Genomic DNA, 20,959 nt, shown 5'->3' with positions numbered 1-20,959 from the left:
ATATGTCTATACACATAAATCCTTTTTGGGATGATATCATACATCTGTAAGACAACAAAATAAAAGGGTGACTGTGGGGAAGGAGTAAAGAAGAAAAGAGATGCATTGTTTTAGTCAGTGTAAGGACAATGCTCGGTTCCCTTACAACATACCATTACTTTTCTTTCAAGACATCCATGATTATTCTGTACCCTTGGTCCATGGATGAGCCATGAGCTTGTAATCGAAGCAATCCACGTCTATGCTCTGGGTATGAGCAATACCTCAGAAATATATGACACATTCCTTTCCCAGGTTAATTCCCATGCTTTTCCATGTGTTGCAATTTAAAATTCCAGTTGGCATTTCCCCCCCCATGTTTCTTGCATTTGCTGCTATGCATGTCTCCACAACAGGGTGGAGCAACCCTGATAAGCAATATGCCATGGGCATGTGCTGTTATCACGGCGTGATTGGATGGAGGAATTCATTGTACAATGGATTCCATGCTACTTTGGCCTCACACTAAGTCTGCAGAGTCAAGTCATGCTGTAACATCAGCTGTTCTGCATTGGTTGGGTCTGTGGGTCACATCTTAATCCAAAAACAAAGAAAGGAAAGAAAAAAAATATGTTTATTTCCTTTTTATCTTCCATAGAAACCTACCAACACAAGAAGAGTGGACAACACTGTTCTATGCTAGGTCTCTGATTCACTCTTAGGCAAATGAGTCCTGCATTCAAAAAACAAAACAAAACATATTCTTCCTCCTGTTGTTATATTGCTCTTTCAGAGAACCAGCCACGGTCCATGCTTTCCCAGATCTCAGTGCCATGCTCAACAAGCAAGCAAAGCACAAGCTCATGCTGGCTGCAAAGTTCAGGTCACCAAGAAGGTATTAAGAGAACAGCTCAGTATGCCAGCTTCTTGTAAACCCCATATTGCAAAGAAGGCAAAGGCAAAATACCCCTATCCACACCTCCCCTAATTCCTTTTTTTTCTTTTTCTCTTTTTTCTTTTCTTTTTCTTTTCTCTTTTCTCTTTTTTCTTTTTCTCTTTTTTCTTTTTTCTTTCTTTTCTTCTCTTTTCTTTCTTTTCTCTTTTCTTTCTTTTCTTTCTTTTCTTTTCTTTTCTTTTCTTTTCTTTTCTTTTCTTTTCTTTTCTTTTCTTTTCTTTTCTTTTCTTTTCTCTTCTCTTCTCTTCTCTTCTCTTCTTTTCTTTTCTTTTCTTTTCTTTTCTTTTCTTTTCTTTTCTTTTCTTTTCTTTTCTTTTCTTTTCTTTTCTTTTCTTTTCTTTTCTTTTTTTTCTTTTCTTTTCTTTTTTTCTTTTCTTTTTTTTTTCTTTTTTCTTTTTTTTCTCTTTTTTCTTTTTTTTCCTTTTTTTTTCTCTTTTCTTTTTCCTTTTTTTTTTTTCTTTCTTTCATCCTTCCCTTCTTCCTTCTTTCCACAAGGTTTCATGTAGAGAAGCAGGACTTGTGCATCACAGACACAGCAGCTATCCCAACCTCAGCCAGCTTCCCACCCTACTGTAATGCACAAGCCCACTTTAGCCTGTACCTGCCCCCAGGTGTTGATATGTCTCTGGATCCTTTTGGAAAACCATGCAGTCTGATCTGCGGTGGAGTTCTGCAGTGCAGGTGCTGGGTGGCTGGTTGTCCCCCTTTCCTGAGTCTCATAAGTGATTGTTTTTGGACAGATAGGCAATAAGAGCCACAGCCACCCCAACATAGATGCCAGTTCCGATTGTGATGGACAGCACAGCAAGGAAGAGTGCTCGCCGGGAGTTGGAGCTTGCATGGTGGAAGTCTCCCTTGGCTACAGCTTTGTTTGTCTGCAAGACAAATAACAGCAACAGTGAAACATATTTATTTGCTTCATCTGGAAATGAAGGTAAAATACTCTTTTCTTGGTTGAAACATGCTCTGGGATATGTCAGCAAACTGATTGGAAATCAGCTAATTTTAGTTGAATTAGATTATTTGTGCAATTAAGATGATGACAGTACCAAAGGCATTTCAAGCAGTATTTTTAAGTGCCTTTAAGCTTAAACATATTGTAGGATTTAATACTATGTGTCACATTGATTCCTGAGATGGCTCAGCCTTTCCTGGAAAAGTGGGCAGATGGGCTGTGAGCCAAGGATCTGCTTACAAGACTGATCCAAAGCTCTGGTAAGGGCATTGTGTCTTCTATGTAGCTTTGAGTACCCATGTCTTGAAATCAACCTGTTCAGATGGAGTTCCCAAAGTTACGTGTCAGGCGTTTAGGCTTGTGCACAATAAACCTCACAAAGTCACAGCCTGTTAATACAGCTGAAATAATGACCATAGAAAGCAGATCTGAGCTAATTTGGAACTGTCTCCTGTGGTGATCCCACAGTCACACTGACTTCAACTGGATGGCCCCTGCAGGAAGCTACATCTGGAGTTTCAGATGCATCCAAATCTTGGATCTTCTAACATCCCATTTCCAAGCACTTTCAAGAATATGACCCAAAACAAAAGCAAAATCCCTGCTCAAAGCAGGCTGCTCAAAAGCAGGATTAGGCAGAACTGATCTACTCATTGACAAGACTGCCTCAGTGGTTCTCAATCTTAAGGCATGATGAAAGGAGCATGTCTTTTTATGGACAGCGGTATGATATTGACAGGGTTACCCAGAGGCAGAAGCAGAACTGTTACCTACAAGAAAGGTCTTTTGAAAGCATATGAGCTCCTTAAGGTCTGAGACAGTCTTTGTTCCCTTGTTACAATGAGTGAGGAATTCTTAACGGCTTAATAGTGTTTCTCCAAAAACTATCATTTTGTTGGGACACTTCCTGCTTCAGTGTCATCTGAGTTTCTGGGCAGTTTTTACTCTATTTTTATCTTTTTTTACTATCTTGCTACTCAGGGAGATTTATGGCAGCCAAATGACAAGCTTCCAAGATGACAAAAAGGCTTCTGGCCTGTCTGTCAATGATTTTATCAGAACTGTCTCGTCTCATTCATCAACCTAATTTTTTAAGCATAATGCCTTATAAAAGTTCCAGGAAGAAACAATGTTAAACAATACATACTAAAAGAGTGGGACCAGGCTGTAGGCAAGAGGAAGATGACCAATTCCAAACAACAGCATGTAAACAACTCTCAGGTTTACACTTAGAATCATGTCCTTCAATTCAGATGGGCAAGGCATCCTATCCACTTTGTAAAGGCAAGCCCCTCACCAGGATGACTGGTGACCCCACCAGTATCTTGCTCAGGACCTTCAGAGATTCAAAAGCAGAACCCTTTCTGGAAAAAGCACTGGTACTTTGAGGATCATGGACACTTTTATTAGGGTTGCTTGAAAGTCTTGATAATGGAAGCATAGAAAACTATCCAAAGAGTTGGTCATTCAGCTCTCCTCAAAGACTTGCTATACAACCCTCCAAGCACTTGCTATTCAACAAAGAGTTAATAAAAGCCTTGAACAGAGGCTCCTATTCACTGGAGTTAAGTTGGATTTGTCAGGCACAAAAGCAAATTCACAACACTGAAGGAACTTGTATTTTTGGATAAACAGAAGTAAACAGTTTCAACAATCCCCAAAATGGAATAAAAGTTTGAGAATGTTGGAATGCTTCAATTTGACATTTCTGAAGTGTCACATTATGTTACAGAAAATTCTATACCGTTTTGGACAGACCACTTTTAAAAGAAACTTTACACAGCTTTCAGCCAGCTTTCTTTTTCCACTTAAAAATTGACAAAAACTCAAAGGCAATAGAAACCATTAGCCCAAATGTCAAGTAATCTGAAATCCTGACACTATGTCTTGAATGGATTCAATAAACAAGTTGGATCTACCAAAAAATGACACGTAAAGCAACCCAAAGGGATTCAGAAGCCTGAATTTGTTGGGTGCTAATAGCTTTTTTTTTCTGATAGAATCTTCAACACAGAGAAAAATGTGCTCAGAAAGAACAGTATATTTTATTGTTAAGCTCACTGAGGACAGTCCTGACCTTTGTGAAAGGATAGCACCTGTACTGAAAAATTCACCTCCATGCTAAAATGTTCAAACCAGCCTAAACCAGATGTCTTGCATTAACCATGTGTTGCCATAGAGTTTCTGAATTTTACAGCTTCTGTCACTGTGAAATAGTTTGATTTTGCATAAGGAACAGGCCCACGCTCCCACAGAAATTTCAATTTCTAATAAATTATCTATTGCAAGTTTTTTTTTTTTTTCTTTTAATCTAATGCTTACCTTGTGATTTAGTAAAATCAAATCTATATGCAATTCTGGGTGCAGAGAGTATTAATAAGGACACATGGGAAGGATAATTATACGTTCTTCCTTTAGTCCACTCATAAAGATTTCCAATAGGATGGAGAAGTCACCAACATGCAAACCACCCTCCATTAGTGTAGGACCAGTCTGAGAGATACGTGTGGCTAAGAATATTCTTTGTTGTTTTTCAAATTACTAAGATAATCTCATTACTCCCCAGTATCACCATATGCAAATTATAGCTTTTCTGCAGCTCTGGAAAACAGTTACTACACAAAATGCAATTGTGGCCAATTTTACTAGGCTAGCATCTGGCAACTAATAAACAATTTGCTTAAATTTAAAACAAACAAACAAAAAATGAGGATCTTTGGTATCACTGTGTACTTTGAGAAAGTCCCTTAGTAGCAGCTATCCAATAGCTTATGGCCTAGCCCTGAAGTAAAGAAACAACACTGCATTTGGGAGTATTCATGCCCAGGATGACTGTGCTCTAGAAAACACCATGTAGGAAATGAAGACAAGAAGGTGAAAACAATGCTCACTAAACCTAAAAAGAAACCAAGACATCTAAATGAATCACAGAATCATTAAGGTTGGAAAAAAAAACCACTAAATTTATTATGTCCAACCACCAAACCATCCCCACCATGCCCATTAACCATGTCCACCAGTGCCACATCTCCACATTTCTTCAACATTTCTCCAGGGACAGGGGCTCCACTACTTCCTAAATGGTGCAAGACAGGATGATGCTGTTTCCACTTTCACTGTAGAACACCATCTCAGGTTCAGCCCACAGTGCTTATGACAGACATACTCTGTGCATGTTGAAGTGCCACATGTACCACAGTCTGCTCAGAAGCCTTGACTAAGTCCCTGCATCTATCCAGGTGTTTCCACTATTTAAAGATGGAGATTGGTAACACAGACCACTGGGGCTTTTGCTAACCTACTTCCACCCAGTATTATCCATTCTGGAAATGGATTTCTGAGAGCTCTTCTTGGCAGAGCCAGCTTTCATCTCACTGAAGCAGGTGATAAAATATTTGCTTTCATTTTTTTCCTTCCCCTGAAAAGCATGGCTCTATACTTAGCTGATATTAACTGGCTCATCATTCCTGACTCTGGAGGGTAATATAATTGAATGGCTTGGGTTAGAAGGAACTTCAAAGATCATCTAATTTCAAACCCCATACCATGGGCAGGGCTGCCACCTGACACCTTAGACTGCTCAGGAGTCCATCCAACCTGGTCCTGAACATCTCCAGGGATGGGGTATCCACAGCTTCTCTGGGCAGGCTGAGCCAGTGCCTCACCACCCTCTCTGTGAAAACTTCACCCTGACACCTAATCTAAGTCTTCCCTCCTTTAGTTTAAAATCATTCCCCCTCTATTGCTATCTATCACTATCTAGCTGCATAATTCCCTCCTGTTTGTAATCTCCCTTTAAATATGTCAAAGACTGGTGCAATAATGAAGATCCAAATGCCCTATTAGCAAAGGCTTTGATTCACTAAATCGTATTCAAGATAAATGCCTTAATTTAAGTAGTAAGGTCTTCAAAACAGCTATTCTAATGAGCTTAAAAGTGGGTGCAGAAGTAAGCACTTTTCCTAATCAGAATTATATCATCTGTGGACTTTTATGGCATTTCCTCCTTTTCTTGGCAAGATCGTGTCTGACAGACAGATGATTGATGAACCAATTTAATGCAGTCTTTGGTCAGCAGTGGGACCAACAGGTTTGATAAACAGAGTACGGGATGAGTGCAAGAGACAGGATGAATTATGAGTGGGGAAAAATTCATCACATCAACACCAGGCTCCCTTACTGCACAGCCAAAAGATGACATACTTTTCTCACAAAAGGTTTATATCCCTGGACTAACCCTGACTCTTGGTTTGTGGATGTCCAGATATGACTGCTGACCTCCCAGCTATGGACATAGGCTGCCATGAAGAGTAAGCTGGTCCAAAGCTGAAAATGGGCTAGAGCCAGCACCTGCCTCCAGCAGGCTTTGGAAGTATGCTGGGAAAAGGGCAGGGGTGGGAAATGGGGGCTTGAAAAAGGGGTTCAGAGACTCGGAAGAGTTTTCTTTATTTTGCTAGCAAAATTAATTTCCTGTTTAGAAACACTTTCAAGGAACTTCCCTGGAGTTCCCAATTGAGCTTCTGCAAAACATATTTATCATGTTTCTGGGCTGCATGTTTTATGGACTGAGGGAAAATGGATACTGTACCTCTACAGATGCAAGGCCAAAACACTCTGCTGCATCCCACAGCGACTCATATATCATACTCACATAATACCTCATCATAAATTGTATCTGGAGAAGAGAAACACATTGATCACATTTATTAATCCCACTTCATCTCCCTGAGGCTGGAGAGCAAGACTGGCCCTATGTGGTAGAAAAGGGAATCCTGACATATTTGATCAGGTGGCAGGAGGATTTATTTTCATTTTGTGGAGTGAAATATCCAGCAGGGAACAGGGATGTGCAGGTTACACACAGTTGCTGGCCAGATTGAGAGTCTTACTTCAAGTGCTGTGCAAATACATGCCACAGAACAAGGAGTGACTTATACAGAAGCTGTTTCTGCTTTCCTCTCCTCTACTCTCATTTCTAGGAAAGACCCTGGTCATTATTATTGACTTGTCCTATTTGTCCTTCTAATCTTACATTTCTGGGCAATAATATCTCCCATCTCCTAACTTGCACCACTTATTTTCTCTGAGGGCAAGAAAAGGACTCCTTAACCTTTACTAAAGATACAGATGGGAAGAGGATGAAGTCAGGGTTTCTCTTTGGACCATGACTGCCAGTCAGCAGCAAAAATGCTCGGGGCTGGCAGGCATCAGAAACTTGGGCTGGAACGTGGCAGAAGAGTTTTCATGCTTGAGAAGAGCTCTCTCACAGCAACAGGGCTATTCAAGTCCCTTAGGACAGCTTCACAGGCAGATATGGTGGTCCAAGTAAATGACAGATGGTTCTTCACTCTGTCAGGTATTTGCAAATTCCATAATATCTACAGTAACACAGAAACTTGAGCTCAGTAGAAACTGAAGGACTTTTTTGGAGGTTTCCATTATTTCTGCTGGGAAGCTGTCAGAGGAAATGGACACAAGTCTCAAAGTTCCATTCCCTGCCTGGAACTTACTGTGGAGGCTGCAGGCAGTGGGCATCACCTGAATGCAGGCACTCCTAAATAGACTAAATAGCTCCCAGACTCAGCGCTGAACTTGATTTCTGCTGATGCCCAAGTTTTTTTCCTCTCAAAGACAGGTGTCCAGCACAGGCTGATGCAGCCTTTTGACAGCCATGTTCAAAACCAACTGCTGGATCATCTCCAGGAGATCCCTGTTCATGCTCCAGTGTTGATAGGTAGAGATTAGATACCTTGGAATTAATAGCTTTTCTTCATAGAGGGATCAACTCTCTTATAAACGCTACCTTGAGCATTTAGAAGATGGAAAGTGCAAGATCGTGACCATAGCCTGATATCACTGATAACACCAAGATCCACTTGGAATAGCTTATAAGGACAATGTTCTATGTGAGATGATGATGAGATATCATGAATGGTTGGGGAATGATGACTAAAGGATGATACAGGGATGTCAACAGCACTTTCTTGACATCTGGAGAAGGGATAAATTGGTATAAGCAGCAGCTGCTGCTGCTTTGCTCAGAGGTCTGCCAGATGTCTCAAGTGCTCAGAGTGACAAAACAAAAGTCAGTATGAAAACTCATCCTTTGAGGATTTCTTTCTATCATGAACCTGCCTCATTCTACTAAACAGATTTGTATCTTCAGTGGCCATAGCATAGCATTGTGTGATGCAAGTGCACCACAGTGTGCATTTTGCTGTTTTCCTCTGAATTACTAACTCCTTCCTTACTGTGACTGCACAGCAAGGCAACAAAACATGCTGGAGGCAGGAGCAGTGAAAAGGCAGTAAGAAAGAAAACGGTGAGCATCTTATGTCTGGAGCATCCTCTTGTGCTGTGCTTCAACTCCGAGTGCAGTTCAACCAAATCTTTCTCCAATCAGTCCTTTAAATATCATTTCTCATTGAGTGAGCATCATCTTCTTTGCCCTGTAACAGCACAGGAACTTCCAGTTTGAACAAAAGCCCATCAAGCTCTTGAATGATGATAGCTAAGTGAAAACAAGAGAACTGTGCAAAGGGATTTTTACTACCAATTAATTGACTGATGCTGTTTTCACAGAAGGAGAAGTATTGGGAACATTTATTCCTGGAAGCTTAAGGAAGGCTCAGAAGTGTGCATGAATGAGAAAAAGGAGCTGTAAATGAAGACTAGCACGAGTTTGCCTTTTCTGTGTATCAACTTTCATAACATCTCGGTTTGAGCCATTAGATCATTCTGGTATCAATATTTTCTTCTGGAATTTGGAAATATGACGTAGGCTAGGACATGATTCAGCCCCCGGCTGGTGCTGCCTGTGGCGTCTGATTGTATATTCAAGTGCAGATAAAACTATAAATGTCCGAGTGAGATTTCGACACTTGGAAAAACAAGAGAATAATAATGAGAACAGCAGGCGTAAAAGGCCTGAATGAGCAGAATGCAGAGAGATGTTTTTAGACTAGCTCCCCAGCAACAGCAGTTCATTTGATTGCACTTGAGAGGATGAGACAGTGATATGAGGGCAATTCTGTTTTCCTACCAGAGACAGGAATTTGAATCCTTGTATGTTTATGGCAAAGAAGATGATCTTCCCCCATTCACTTTGTCTCCAGCCCCCAAGTAGTCTTTGCCATTCTGTGATAAAAGAGGAGAAGATCTGAGGGAGGTAGCATGTGGTGAGAAGCCCATTAAGGGAAGGTAGCATCCTAGTTTACACACACTGACAGATGTGCCCACACAGCTCCCATGGGCTTCAGCCTACAGGTTGAACACACCTACTTAAGCACCATTTATGTTTATCAGCAAATTAGTAGTGACAAATTCAGCCCTAAATGGTGACTCTGGATCTCAGACATCACTCTCAAAACCATGAAGATGGCATATGGCTTTGCACCAGTCCAGGTACCTAAGAGTCCCACGTGAAGAATAGGCACCAATCCCCAGCCACAAGGTGAGGGCTCCTATTTGGGATCAATTTGTTACGCCTTGGGGTTTGTTTGGTGTAACTTGTATATGTTTCACTCCCTTCTGTCTGCCTCTAGTCCCCTTCCTCGCTGCTGATGGGAAGAAAATCATGTCAGTGGGTACATCTGCTGCAGTGGCCCTGGTCTCTCCTTGACAACATATGTCGCACAGCAGAGGAAAGGGGGTGCTGCCCAGTGCTGCCAGAGAGGATCCCAGCCCTTGGCCCCCACCTCCCACCCTGAGAACAGACAATAAATGGGTCAATTTGTCTGGGAGAGGGATTCTGCTTTGGGCATCGTGATCCACATCTCATGGCAGGAGACAAGAATAGGAAAGAGAGAGCATATTTACTCATCTTTAAGACGTGGCCATGATGTGGCTTCAGCCACATTCAGACAGTCACCAGAGAGCAAGTGATAAAGACCGCAAGTGACAACTCTTTCTCCACTTCTCCATTTCTTCCACTTCCTTGAAATCTACAAAAAACACAGTGGTGGGAATAAAACCACACAACTGTATTTCTTCTTTCATCAGTTATTTGTTTTCTTCCAATCTTGATGCTCTTTCCTTTCCTCTCCTGGAGAGGCAATGTATATGACACAATTGGTTTTAGCAGACAGACACAATGACACAAAGATTGCATCACCAGAGATGTGATTGATGTGGAGAGAGAACTCTGCTGCTCCAAGATGGACTATGTAGAGTGGGACATGAGAAAAGTATCTGAGATGGATGGGATATGAGGAAAATACCTGAGATGGATACTCTTAGAGAATGCTCTTCTTGGGTTTTCAGGTAGTAAAAAATCCTATGGGCAAGGAAGGTAAAGACTGTGTAGGGTTTAACACGCCGTCTCTTCCTGAAGTATGTCACGCAAAAACAGGGAAATGGAGAAGTGCTGTGATTCTGCAAGGAAAAGCAGAATCTGCAGTAGACCCAGACTCATGAAAGGCATCCTGATGCCACTGAAGTTCTTTTACTTTAATATCAACCAGAAAGAAATATAACTAAATTATGAAGGCTTTAGAGTGTCTACACAGAGTACTCATTGGTTTTAATGTATTGCTTTAAGAGGAAAATCAGTTTAGACTGCTAGAGCTTTCTCAATCAGCCAGCTCTGCAATAAGTTAACATCCAAACTATGAATGAGGCTGCTCCTCCCCATTAAGGACTTGATGTTTGAAAAGAGGCAAGGAGCTTTGTTTAAGAGACCACAGAGAAAATGACTCTAAATTAACTTGGGGGGTGACATTAGGAAAGTGCAACTGGCACAGCTGGAAATGCTGAATGTCCACACCCCACCTGGAACACCAGCCAGTTTGTGTGTCCAGGTGGTTTCTCTGGTGGAAGAGAGCTGTCCTGAACGAGGAGCAGGCTTATCTCTCTGCGTATCTCAGCACTGAATGGACCTCATCAATAGACTGGGCATTAGGAAAAAAAAACTGTACTATGAGAGTGTTAGAGAGCAGAATAGGCTTCCCAGAGAGGTGGCTGATAGCCCATGGCTGTCAGTGTTCAAGAGGCATTTCGATAATTTTCTCACTAATGTGTTGGAACTTTTTGTTAGCCCTGAGGTAGTCAGACAGTTGGACTTGATCTTTGTAAGCAGCTTCCAATTGAACTGTTCTATTCAACTCTGCTTTATTCTCCTCTTCTCCCCTCTACAGGAGCTCTGCAACCCTACTCACCTTACAGCACAAGTTGCTAACAGATTGAAAAGTCATCAGTGAGGACTGATGGACAGATGTACAAAATTATTATTTTGTGGTAATATTTTTCTGAATCCTCCTGAGTATGGGAGAATCAGATATTCACAAAGGTTCAACCTGAGGTCCTCACACTGCAGCCCTCTCCCATCTCACATCTGTTGCAGAGCAGCTCATTCCAGGACAGCAAAGAAACTTTTATTTTAAGACTGAATAACGAAGCAGAACAAGGTGTTTGGGGAATCTCTTAACTCAGTTGTTCAGCAAAGTGCATCTTTTAAACATGAGAAAAGGAGTCACAGATAAACTCACTCTCATTCTGCTTGTATAGTAAATAACCAGAGGGGGCTAGGTCAGAGCACTGAAAATCATTGAGTTGTATCTCCTATTAACACTATGTTTTTATCCACAAAATAGTGAAGAGAATGATATGGTTTTTCACTTCTGTTGAGCACGAAGTACGATTCTATGTCTGCACACTGCTGCATCTGACACTGGAGATGTGAAACTATTTATTTTTCCTTTTGAACTAGGCAGCAAAGTGCTCTCTTTCAAGGGACAGTTTCAAAGAAGATATTTTATTAGAACCTGCATTTCTGAATTCATCTCTGGAATTTTAGCTATTGATGTACTGTGGATATTATTTGGGAACAATATCATGAAAGAAATACAGAAACTCACAGTGCCATTTGTTTTGGCACCACTGGAGGCAGCTTCTGGTTTTGGGTGGACACCTGGTTTGAATCAGAATTTTCTTTTATTCTCTAAAGGGTTAATCCATCAGGCTAATATTCTACTCCTGTATGTATTTAACTAAAAAGCATTGATTTTGTTGACATTAAAATTGCACATATTTAGGATCAAAGCTCAAGGCACCACATCTTGATCCCAAACTGTTTACTCTTTATTAAAGTATTCAGCAAGCACTGTGAAGTACTGGATCCCTTAAGCTTTCTGGTGTGATATTTGTTATTACTTCTACCAGTTGCTTCTGAGCTAGTAACCAGTATTGGATAATTAATAATTCTGGGACGAGTCAAACTGAATTTAAGATTAACAAGAAACACAGGCAGAGGATTGAGAATGGGATGTGGCATTCCTTTCTGATGGAGGGGAGAAAGCAGTACCCAAAAATGTGCTGAACGCAAATGTGTGCTACTGGAATTGAAATATATAAATGTAAGAATTAACTCAAGATTTTCTGTAGGTGATTTTGAATATTTTGCTTTGCTTCTCAGCTTTGCATTGTTCTTTCTTTTTGCTTTTAAATACAAATATATATGTTAACTAAACCTTACAGATGAAAATTTTCTTTCTGATTACAAAAAGGGATTTGTATTGTTTTACCTGAAAATGTACTGACATGGGATAATCCACCCTTTTCCAAATCTATTTTGAAATCCGAGATTTAAAATCTCTCCAAACAACTATTCTCTGAAATGAACACATACACACACATATATATGTAATCTTAACAAGGCAACAAAACAATTTTCCTTTGGCTTTAACATTTGTTGTTCTGCATTCAATTTTGAATTCCTTTCAATAACTGATGTGCTGTTTCTTCAGAAACTTGACTCTTGAGGAAAGTCCAACTTTCATCAGGGCCAAAATGGCCTCAAGTGGACAAACTCCTATGGAGTAGTGATCATCCTAGGAGAGATGACCTGGACCTATAGGATATTCTGTGACTGTTCCTGGATGCAGATCTGACACTGCCTTTTGGCACCTTTGAGAGCACCTAGAAGGGAGATAGTGGGGATATTATCCTTGAGTGGGTAGTTCATATTATGGAGGAGACCTAGGAATTGCACTAGGTGATGTAATCACTGCAGCACAAAGAAGTTGTTCTCTGTCCTTCACGCTTAGCCCCCAAAACCACCCTTGGATAGGGAAAAATGAATAAGGAGAAAAAAAATACGCTTAAGAAGAGGCATCCTACACACACACCCACCAGCATCTACTAATGCCATCAACACTTCTGCACTGAGGCAGCTGGAGAGCATGCTCATCTCTTGACTTAGCTCCACACTTATTAGAGGAGGGCTCAACAGATCTCATTTTTCACTATGGAGAAAGTTCATCAGCTGCCCTGAAACAATTCATTTGTATTTGTCACTGGTGCTGTTGGCATGGAAATAGAAGGCCTAACCTTGTATTAAGCTGTCAACACCCTGAAAAGACTACTCCGTCTTCCCCATGACTCAGCGTCTGTAAGACAAGAACTCCATGTTCTCCAGCAACAACACCACAGCATGGTCGTGCCAGCAGACTCTAGCTCCTAATCTCGTGTGCAAAAGTCTTCCCTCCTATAATGCAGTACCCATGCATACAATCCCGAGTGCCAGTGGTACAGCGGGTTGCTTGTGTGTGGCCTCAACCCCCTGTAGCCTGTTTCTGCTCCTCATATTGGGTCACTGTTCCTGGTTCACCCTGTCTTTATCACTTGCTGCTGCTAAGGAGTGGGTCACCTGCCAAGCAGTTCCAAATGCTCTTTGCAAAGCTGTCTGGCACCACACAAAGACCAGCAAGACCCCACACCTGCAGTGCCTTAAGCAAAAGACTGACAATAACCACAGGACCCCTATGAGTCTTGCAGCACAGAGCTGCTGATTTTCCTCTCTGTGGTGACAAAAACATCCTGCTAATGCACCTTGCCTGCATCTGAGCTAGCTCTTATTCCTGAACTCAGGAAGAAAGCAAACTGGCTTAAGACATGTATGTCAAGGATTCTCAAGCTTTGGCACTCTATTCTTTCATCATCTTACTAACTCCTGCAATATCCACATTGTAATATCGTTTGCTTGCTGCAGACATTCTCCCTGAATCTTCTCTTGTTGCATTAAAGAAGGAGCAGAGCTGCAGCAATTCTTACATCAGTGTACAAAGACAATTATCATTTTGATTCCTAGGGGCCCCCAGTCAGAAGATTTACTGCTTGGATGCTAATTGGTGGAAGGAAGAGGGCATTCCCCTTTTAACAAACTGCTCCACAGGAGTAGAGCTCTTCCTCAGTAGAAAACATCAGTACACAAACAGGAGCCATGATTGTCTAAAAGGGAGAGCCCAGATTGCTAATAAGGATCTCTCTTAGAGGCTCTGAGGGGTCATAAACAACCTGAGAAAGTTTTTTAATATCAAATTATTCCAGGGTGTACAAAGAAGAAGGTGAAATCTGCTCCCCTTCTCTTCCTCTTCTATCTGTTGCATGCATCTGGTAATACCTCACTGCCTGCCATTTAATTGGCATCACTGCATCTGCCTGAAGGAATGAAAGTCAAGCCACAAGAATGACAACTGCCTGCACCGTGCCCTTGGCAGCAGGAGGGTGATGCATCTGCGTACACATCCCTGTCTGCATGTCCTGTGCCTTGCAGGGCTGTCACAGAGAGGCAGGGACTGCACTGACACATGGCAGTAGGACACAACTCATATGCCACCGGTGATAAAAGCCCCAGCAGGATGCAAGATGAGGAGACTTGCTCCATGAAATACAGAGCTCAGAAGTCAGAGCAGACTCCCATTGATTTAAAAGGGTTTTACTCCTTGCTCTCTGACCCCTTCCCTTTGAGGTAATGGGAACAGCGTGCAACTCTGCCCATCTGTCAGGATGAGAGACACTGTGGAGAAGTAAGCCCCTTTAACATGTCCATCAGACAACATGTGCATCACCTATCCTGAATACACTCATGCCAAGAGGAAAGATGAGAAACAACAGACCCAGCTCATACACACAGCAGCAGTTCTACAGAAAAGAGTATGAGGGATGTCCAGAGATGGTAGCAAGTGACGGGAGAAGGTCGGGGTGCAGAGATATAAACTGGGTGAATGCTTGCATATACAGCATAAGGGAGTAGTTATAGCAAGACTGTGCTAGTGATGCACAAACCAGTCCTGATCTGGTATATCTCTTGCGCTTATCCACCAGAGGATTTCAGCAGTAAGTCATTCATGAGGAAAGGGATTTGATAATTAATCATTTCAGAGCTTGCTCTCTCCCCTCACCTCTCCTCTCCCTTTCTCCCTCTCTCTTGTTCTTTCATCTCTGCACCACCAGGCTAATGCATGTTTCACGACTGAAATACAACCTTTGTGAAAACATTCCAGTAAAATATTCATGAACAACCATTTTCATTATTTGATCAGTGCTAAACGACTTCACAATCATTATGCAGCCAGAGGTCTAAAGGACTGCTGCAGTAGCACTCTGCTCCCCCCCTCTGCCTTCTGCTCCCTCTATAGCTCTCTCATTTTTTCTATGCTGTAAATCCTCAGGGACAGTTTCATGCATTTTTTTCTTATCATTCCCAAGGTATTAGCTGTGACTTGTAGAGCACCAGGCACAATGGGGATCCTTGTCCTGGGCAAATGCTGGTGGCAGTGAGAAAGGTACAGACAGTACAAGAAGCATCCTAGCGACACTAAGTTAATCACTTATTCCCTTAGAAAACAGCACAGGGCTGAGCACTGAGCCTTTTTGGAACATGATACCCATGTTATTACAAGATGCTGTCTGAGTCTTTATTCCCTTTCACTTCAGAGACAAGGTTCTCACAGAGGCAAAGATGCTAGCAGCAATAACACCCTGTGCAGAGGCTAATATATATTGCATTTTTGCTTCTATTTCTTTCTTCCACCACAGAAAAGCACCCTGTTGAGTGAGGAAAGATTTCTTTCTAGTACAATAATAAGGACAGCTCTTGCTTAGTGAAGTTGCTCGTGGTTCTTCAGCCAAACAGCAGCAGCATAAGCAAAACTTTGAAAGGTGGCAGAGTGCACAGCTTCACCCCTTCTGATGGAAATGGGTGCAGCATAACTTTGTTCCAAGCTCCCTAAGTAAATGTCTCTGTGACATTTCAAACCTTCAGCTGAGTCAGATTTAGATGTGCTCTGTGGAGTCTGCATGCTGGAGGGTGAAAAGGACTTGAGTGAATTTCCCACTTAAAGCAACCCTTTCAGGTGATGTGTTCAGTGACATCCCACAGGCTGCTACTGAGCAAAAAGAGGGACTCCTTGTGTCAATAGATGCAATACAGAGAAAGTGGGGTGTCAGAAAACAACAGATCTGGAAGCCAGAAGACCTCCTGGCAGTCCTAGTAGGTGCTACAAACAGCCACAACTATTGGAGATTTCAGCAGCCTTGAGCAGCAGGACAGATGGCAAGTGGTGTGCATACTACTGCAAGTCCTTGGTCTATGCTGGATTCCTGAGTGGGCTGGACATAGGCCCTGCCTTTCCACAGTGCTTGCTGCAAAACTGCAGACTGAGATCTCCTTCCCACAATTCAGCACTGGGTAACATTGCAAAGAGCCTCGGGCTGGGGAAGGAGGATGCCTTGGAGGCAGCGTGTGAGGTTTGAACCTGTTGGGACAGACAGACATGATTAAATGGATAGAATGTTCCACTGGTTTGAGAAATTGTGAATGATCTCCCTAGAGAAGCCTGTCATGTCTGTTTGTGTAGGTTGGTGACCTTTGAGGCCAGGTCTGTGTATTTCTCCAAGCTTCAATCCTGGGAAAACACTATTTAATCCAGCTGAGGCTGGCAGAGCGTACAAAGGAAACAATAATCCTCTTGAAGCTGTCTATGTCTAACTTCCTACAGTCCATGATTATATGCTGATAAGGAGAATAGCCGTGATCTTCAGCTTTAATGCTAATTCCTTCCCTCATCATTTCAACTGTCCTTTCTAATATTGGATTTCCTTCTGCAACAACAGGAGGGAAACTCTGGCTAATTCAATTATAGCTGAGAGTGGGGCACACCCTCGATTTCCTCCTTACTACTGAAGAACTTCCCTTTCCTGGTAGGAAGGGCTATGTGAAGCCTGGCCTTAGCTGAGCCTCATTGAAAAGGTTATCAACTGGATGTCAGCCTCCTCATGTCACATTCACCTAGAGACAGCATTTCTCATGCACAACATTTATCTTTGTTTCCATTAACATTTCTGTTGTGATTTATCATTGTGTTTAGAATTTCCAATAAAAATTCTGAGCAATGGCACTTAAACCTTCAGTCTAAAAAGGAACTGCTCAGGGAAGAGAAGACAATTACAGAGCCAGTTATATCCCACTTTCTTAAGGTCCCCACCATCCTAGAAAGCCGCACACATTTTGATGATGCTTCACATCCTTGGAAAATTAGTGGGCAGAGGCAGCATGAGGTTTTATTAACCAGCAGCTACTAGATCACCGTTTCGGTGTCAAGAAATTGGTTGGCTGAAGTTAAGACTACTGTTTTGGCATGCAGACTGACCACTGCATAGAAGCAATGTTTCTTTAAGAAGAGAAAACTCATGATTCCAATTATGGTGAGTGGCTGGAATTTCAATTTATTTTTTTCTTCCAAAATATGTGCATTTGTGTAGTTGTGACCTTCAAGTGTATAAGGCATTTTTAGCCAGTGCTCAGAATAACTGCTTGTCAAGGAGTATTGAAATCAGACCAACTACACACGAGTAAATTTAGGAACATTTCTAGGTTTGCATCTTAATTAAGGGTCTCAGTTTTTGTAACTCACATTATATTGAAATGAATTATGCATCTAGGGAAAGAAGGAAGAGTTTAGATCCTTCTAAATGCAATGCCTGTCTGGAAGTGAGTGGCAGATATGTCATTAGTATAAAACCAGTGTCACCCTAAACACTGGGTCACAGCTTTAATAATACAGTTGGCCAATAATACACATTGGTTTCCTTTTTGAAAAGGATGTACTTAAGCGTCAACTGTTGCTAAATATTTTCCATTGTTCTAATTGCCTAATTAATTCTAGGCAAAGTCTTTTCTAGCCCATAAAGAAATACATATTATGTGCTGCAAAAGCAGAGTCCTCTTCTGTTAACAGAAGTTCTACTTCTGAAATCAGTTCAACAAAGTAGTATGATGGATGGGTAGTAGCTATTGCATTGGATCCTGGTTCCAAGCCCAAAAAATGGCTAAAACCTGTTACCTTACAGGCACGTGAAACTCATTCACCTGTCTGGCTCTAAAGTAGAGAGGTATGACCAAAGAGCACTTTATTCAGGACAGTGTGTGGACAACCTTTCAGGCTGATACCTCTATTGCCTGTCCCTAAGCAGTTCCAAGTTGACCTCTCTCCATGCGCCAAACCCGAATATCACCCCTTGAAAGTAAGGAGGTGAAAGGAAAAACTAGAAATCTTGTTGACAGACATTCACTACCCTGTTCGTTGGCTTGTGCTGTTTACTGCACTCCCCTGGGACAAGCAGGGACTGGAACTGAGTCTCTAACAGGAGAGCCACTGAGCAAGAAAATTCAATGATGTTCTCCAAACACCAGGCCTACATTTATATCAGTTATTCAGGTGGGCAATTACACCTTCACAAGCAGATGAATTAGATAGCATCAATATTTTCTTTTTATATATAGCTGTTTATCTCAGAGCTGAACAGTCTCAGATGCAGAGTGGCTAGAGGAGGCTAATTTCTTACATCAGTTAAGATTTTAGTGATGGAGAGAGAAAGCGAGAAAAGGAGAGACAGAGAAAGAAATCAATTTATGAAACATAGCAGTGGAGAAGTACACTGTAATAGCAAGAGACTGAAAAAAAAATAAAAAGCCTTGCTGCCATTAGGCATGCATAATAAATAACAGGAGAAAGCAAGCAGCTCTCTTCAGCATCCTGTTACTTCTCTGGAATTTGGAATTTATTGTCACTTGTATACTATATCCAAAAATATCCTACCAGCATCACACAGTGGGCTGGCAAGGCTTTTATTGAGAAAAGCATGGAGCTCTTAGTCAGCTCTGATTTCCATCATGCCCTACAACAGCCTTCTCCAGCCAGTGGGAACACCAACACTGATGATGTCACACCAGTGCCAGTGGCTGGCAGCACAGGTTTTTGCCCTCTGGACAAGGAGAGTCATATGTGCAACTAGGCAAGACTATACAGAAGAACATTAGTCACAGGGTAGTTTACCTGTGTGATCCTAACAAGGTACCATCAAACAAGAACAGCAGCCAGAAACCCAACAGTCTGCACCTGTAATACTTAGTCTTCATAAATGTTCCTGGTATTGGAATTTGACAGGCCACACTGTTAAAGTTAGAAATATCATTCCTTCAGCTCTTCTTCCACTAAACTCCTGAGGCTGAGGCATGGGGCACATTCAACTCTTGCTAAATTAATTACAGGGGGACATTTTGGGTGTACACGAACTCATACACACAATATCCAGTGTAAATAAAAATCACATGCCAGCCTTGGAAAAAGAATTCAAAAGCCACTGAATCAAGTTTTGAATGAGGATAATTCTTATTTGGGGGGAAGAAGTTACACTTCTATTGCCATTGTCAGGTGATCTGTGTCGAGTGGGGGTGGCATTCATGTTTTGCAAATGGGTCTGGACTATCTGCATGGAGTTGCAGCTCTCTTCTCTCTGTTGTTAGGCTTCCTTTGAAACTTTCTGAAACAGTTTTTTTTTTTTTTTAAACACCCACCCACACAACGAATGACTTGCTCCAAGGCTGTTCAGGGAACTTAGCAACACTTCTGCAGGGAAGCCATCAGCAGCCTGATCTCAGGCACCTCTCAAGTGTCTGCACCAGCTCTTCCCCCAGCTTTCTCTTCAACAACTGTGAAGACAACAACATTCCTTGGCAAGGACTCACTTCAGACAAGATCTATCCTTTGCACCAATAATCAGAAACTGCAGTGCATGGAGTAGGTGAAAATCAGAATCTCGGGCTACATAGCAGAGCCTTGGGTCCCTTATCCCAGCCTTGTGCTGGGGTCACTCACTTTGCTTTTGTTATTGTTCAAGAATGAACCAATGGCAGTGGCAGCTGCTCAGAGCAAGGACAGTTGGTGATAAGGCATAGGCAAGACCAGAAGAGGTTGCAAATGTGGTAAAGCACCAGCCTAAACTGGGCTAGAGTTTGTCCTACTCTTTGGTGCATGGTGCTACTTGCATTTGCTGCATGGGCAAATGAAGAGTCTCCCATGCTCCTTCCATGATCGTGCAGCAGGCTTCTCTGGGAAAAAAAAGGGAGGTGAAGGGCCAAAGTACACGGCTCAAAGAGAGCTAGGATTCCCTATTAGCAGTCACATACAGGAGAGGTGCTTGTCATGACCTTTGTTAAGGAAAGGAACTTTGAAATAGAACAGAAAATGCGTAAAGGGTTTGGGGCAGACAGTGGCTGAACAGGCAGGCAGACCTTACAGGTGCACCACCCATCACCAACCTGGTTCAATGCTCAGCTCTCCTCTGATGACTCTTTACCAGGCTGCAGAGCTAGTGGAATGGATGCCACTTTTCTAGGCAGCAACTGCCCCAGGCCTCTTTACAATAGAGATGTGCCATCTGCAGTGGGGACCTGAGGTGGCCCAAGTGCAGGACACTCCCAGAAAGTAGGAATCACTGGTTTCATTTTATGAAACAGACCTCAGATTATGTGCAGGTTGATTTTTCGGGAACCCAAGAGCCCAATAAGGATTTAATGTAATACTCTCATTTCACATGTGTTGATTTGAATCCTTGGAAATCTTTCCTTTAATAGTGTCAGGCTTGAAGGTACTCCTTGGAGGCCACCTCTTGAGAAGTGAAAATGCTAAAAATCACTGCTTGCTCCATCAGCAATACTGCTATGTCCTCAAAAACTCTAAGCCAGGAAAAACCATGAGCTCACGTAACTTGAAAAACAAACATACCAAAAGACATAAGGTTTCCCTATACTTGATCTCCAGCAATGGGAAACAAAAGAATGCTCTACTAAGCGTAGAAGAGCAGAACAAGAACAATGTGCTGCTTCCCCTCAACAGCCCTCAGTCTTCAAAGAACACTGCTTAGAAGGTTGATATGGAGCAGTAGCAGTTTAGAGATCTCAGATCCCTTTGTTCGTTTTGTTTGTTTCTTTTTGTGGTGAAGATCTCAGC

The 20,959-nt window shown here is 42.0% G+C and overlaps 1 protein-coding gene across 1 annotated transcript in view; it reads right to left on the bottom strand.

Annotated features, from left to right (window-relative positions):
- Positions 1–1,361: 1,361 nt before the first annotated feature.
- SYNDIG1 (synapse differentiation inducing 1) overlaps positions 1,362–20,959 on the bottom strand; it is a 58,545-nt gene continuing 38,947 nt past the window's right edge. Inside the window, exon 4 of the mRNA XM_065732879.1 lies at positions 1,362–1,809. Coding sequence (XP_065588951.1) covers positions 1,651–1,809 — 159 coding nt within the window. The 3' untranslated portion in view covers positions 1,362–1,650. The remainder of the gene's footprint in view (positions 1,810–20,959) is intronic.

Source organism: Cyrtonyx montezumae, unplaced genomic scaffold (genome assembly GCF_038088225.1).
Source record: "Cyrtonyx montezumae isolate F1298 unplaced genomic scaffold, pur_monq_1.0 scaffold_0, whole genome shotgun sequence".
Lineage (NCBI taxonomy): Eukaryota > Metazoa > Chordata > Aves > Galliformes > Odontophoridae > Cyrtonyx > Cyrtonyx montezumae.
The sequence above is the reverse complement of the archived record's forward strand: the minus strand, read 5'-3'. Positions and strand labels throughout refer to the sequence as shown.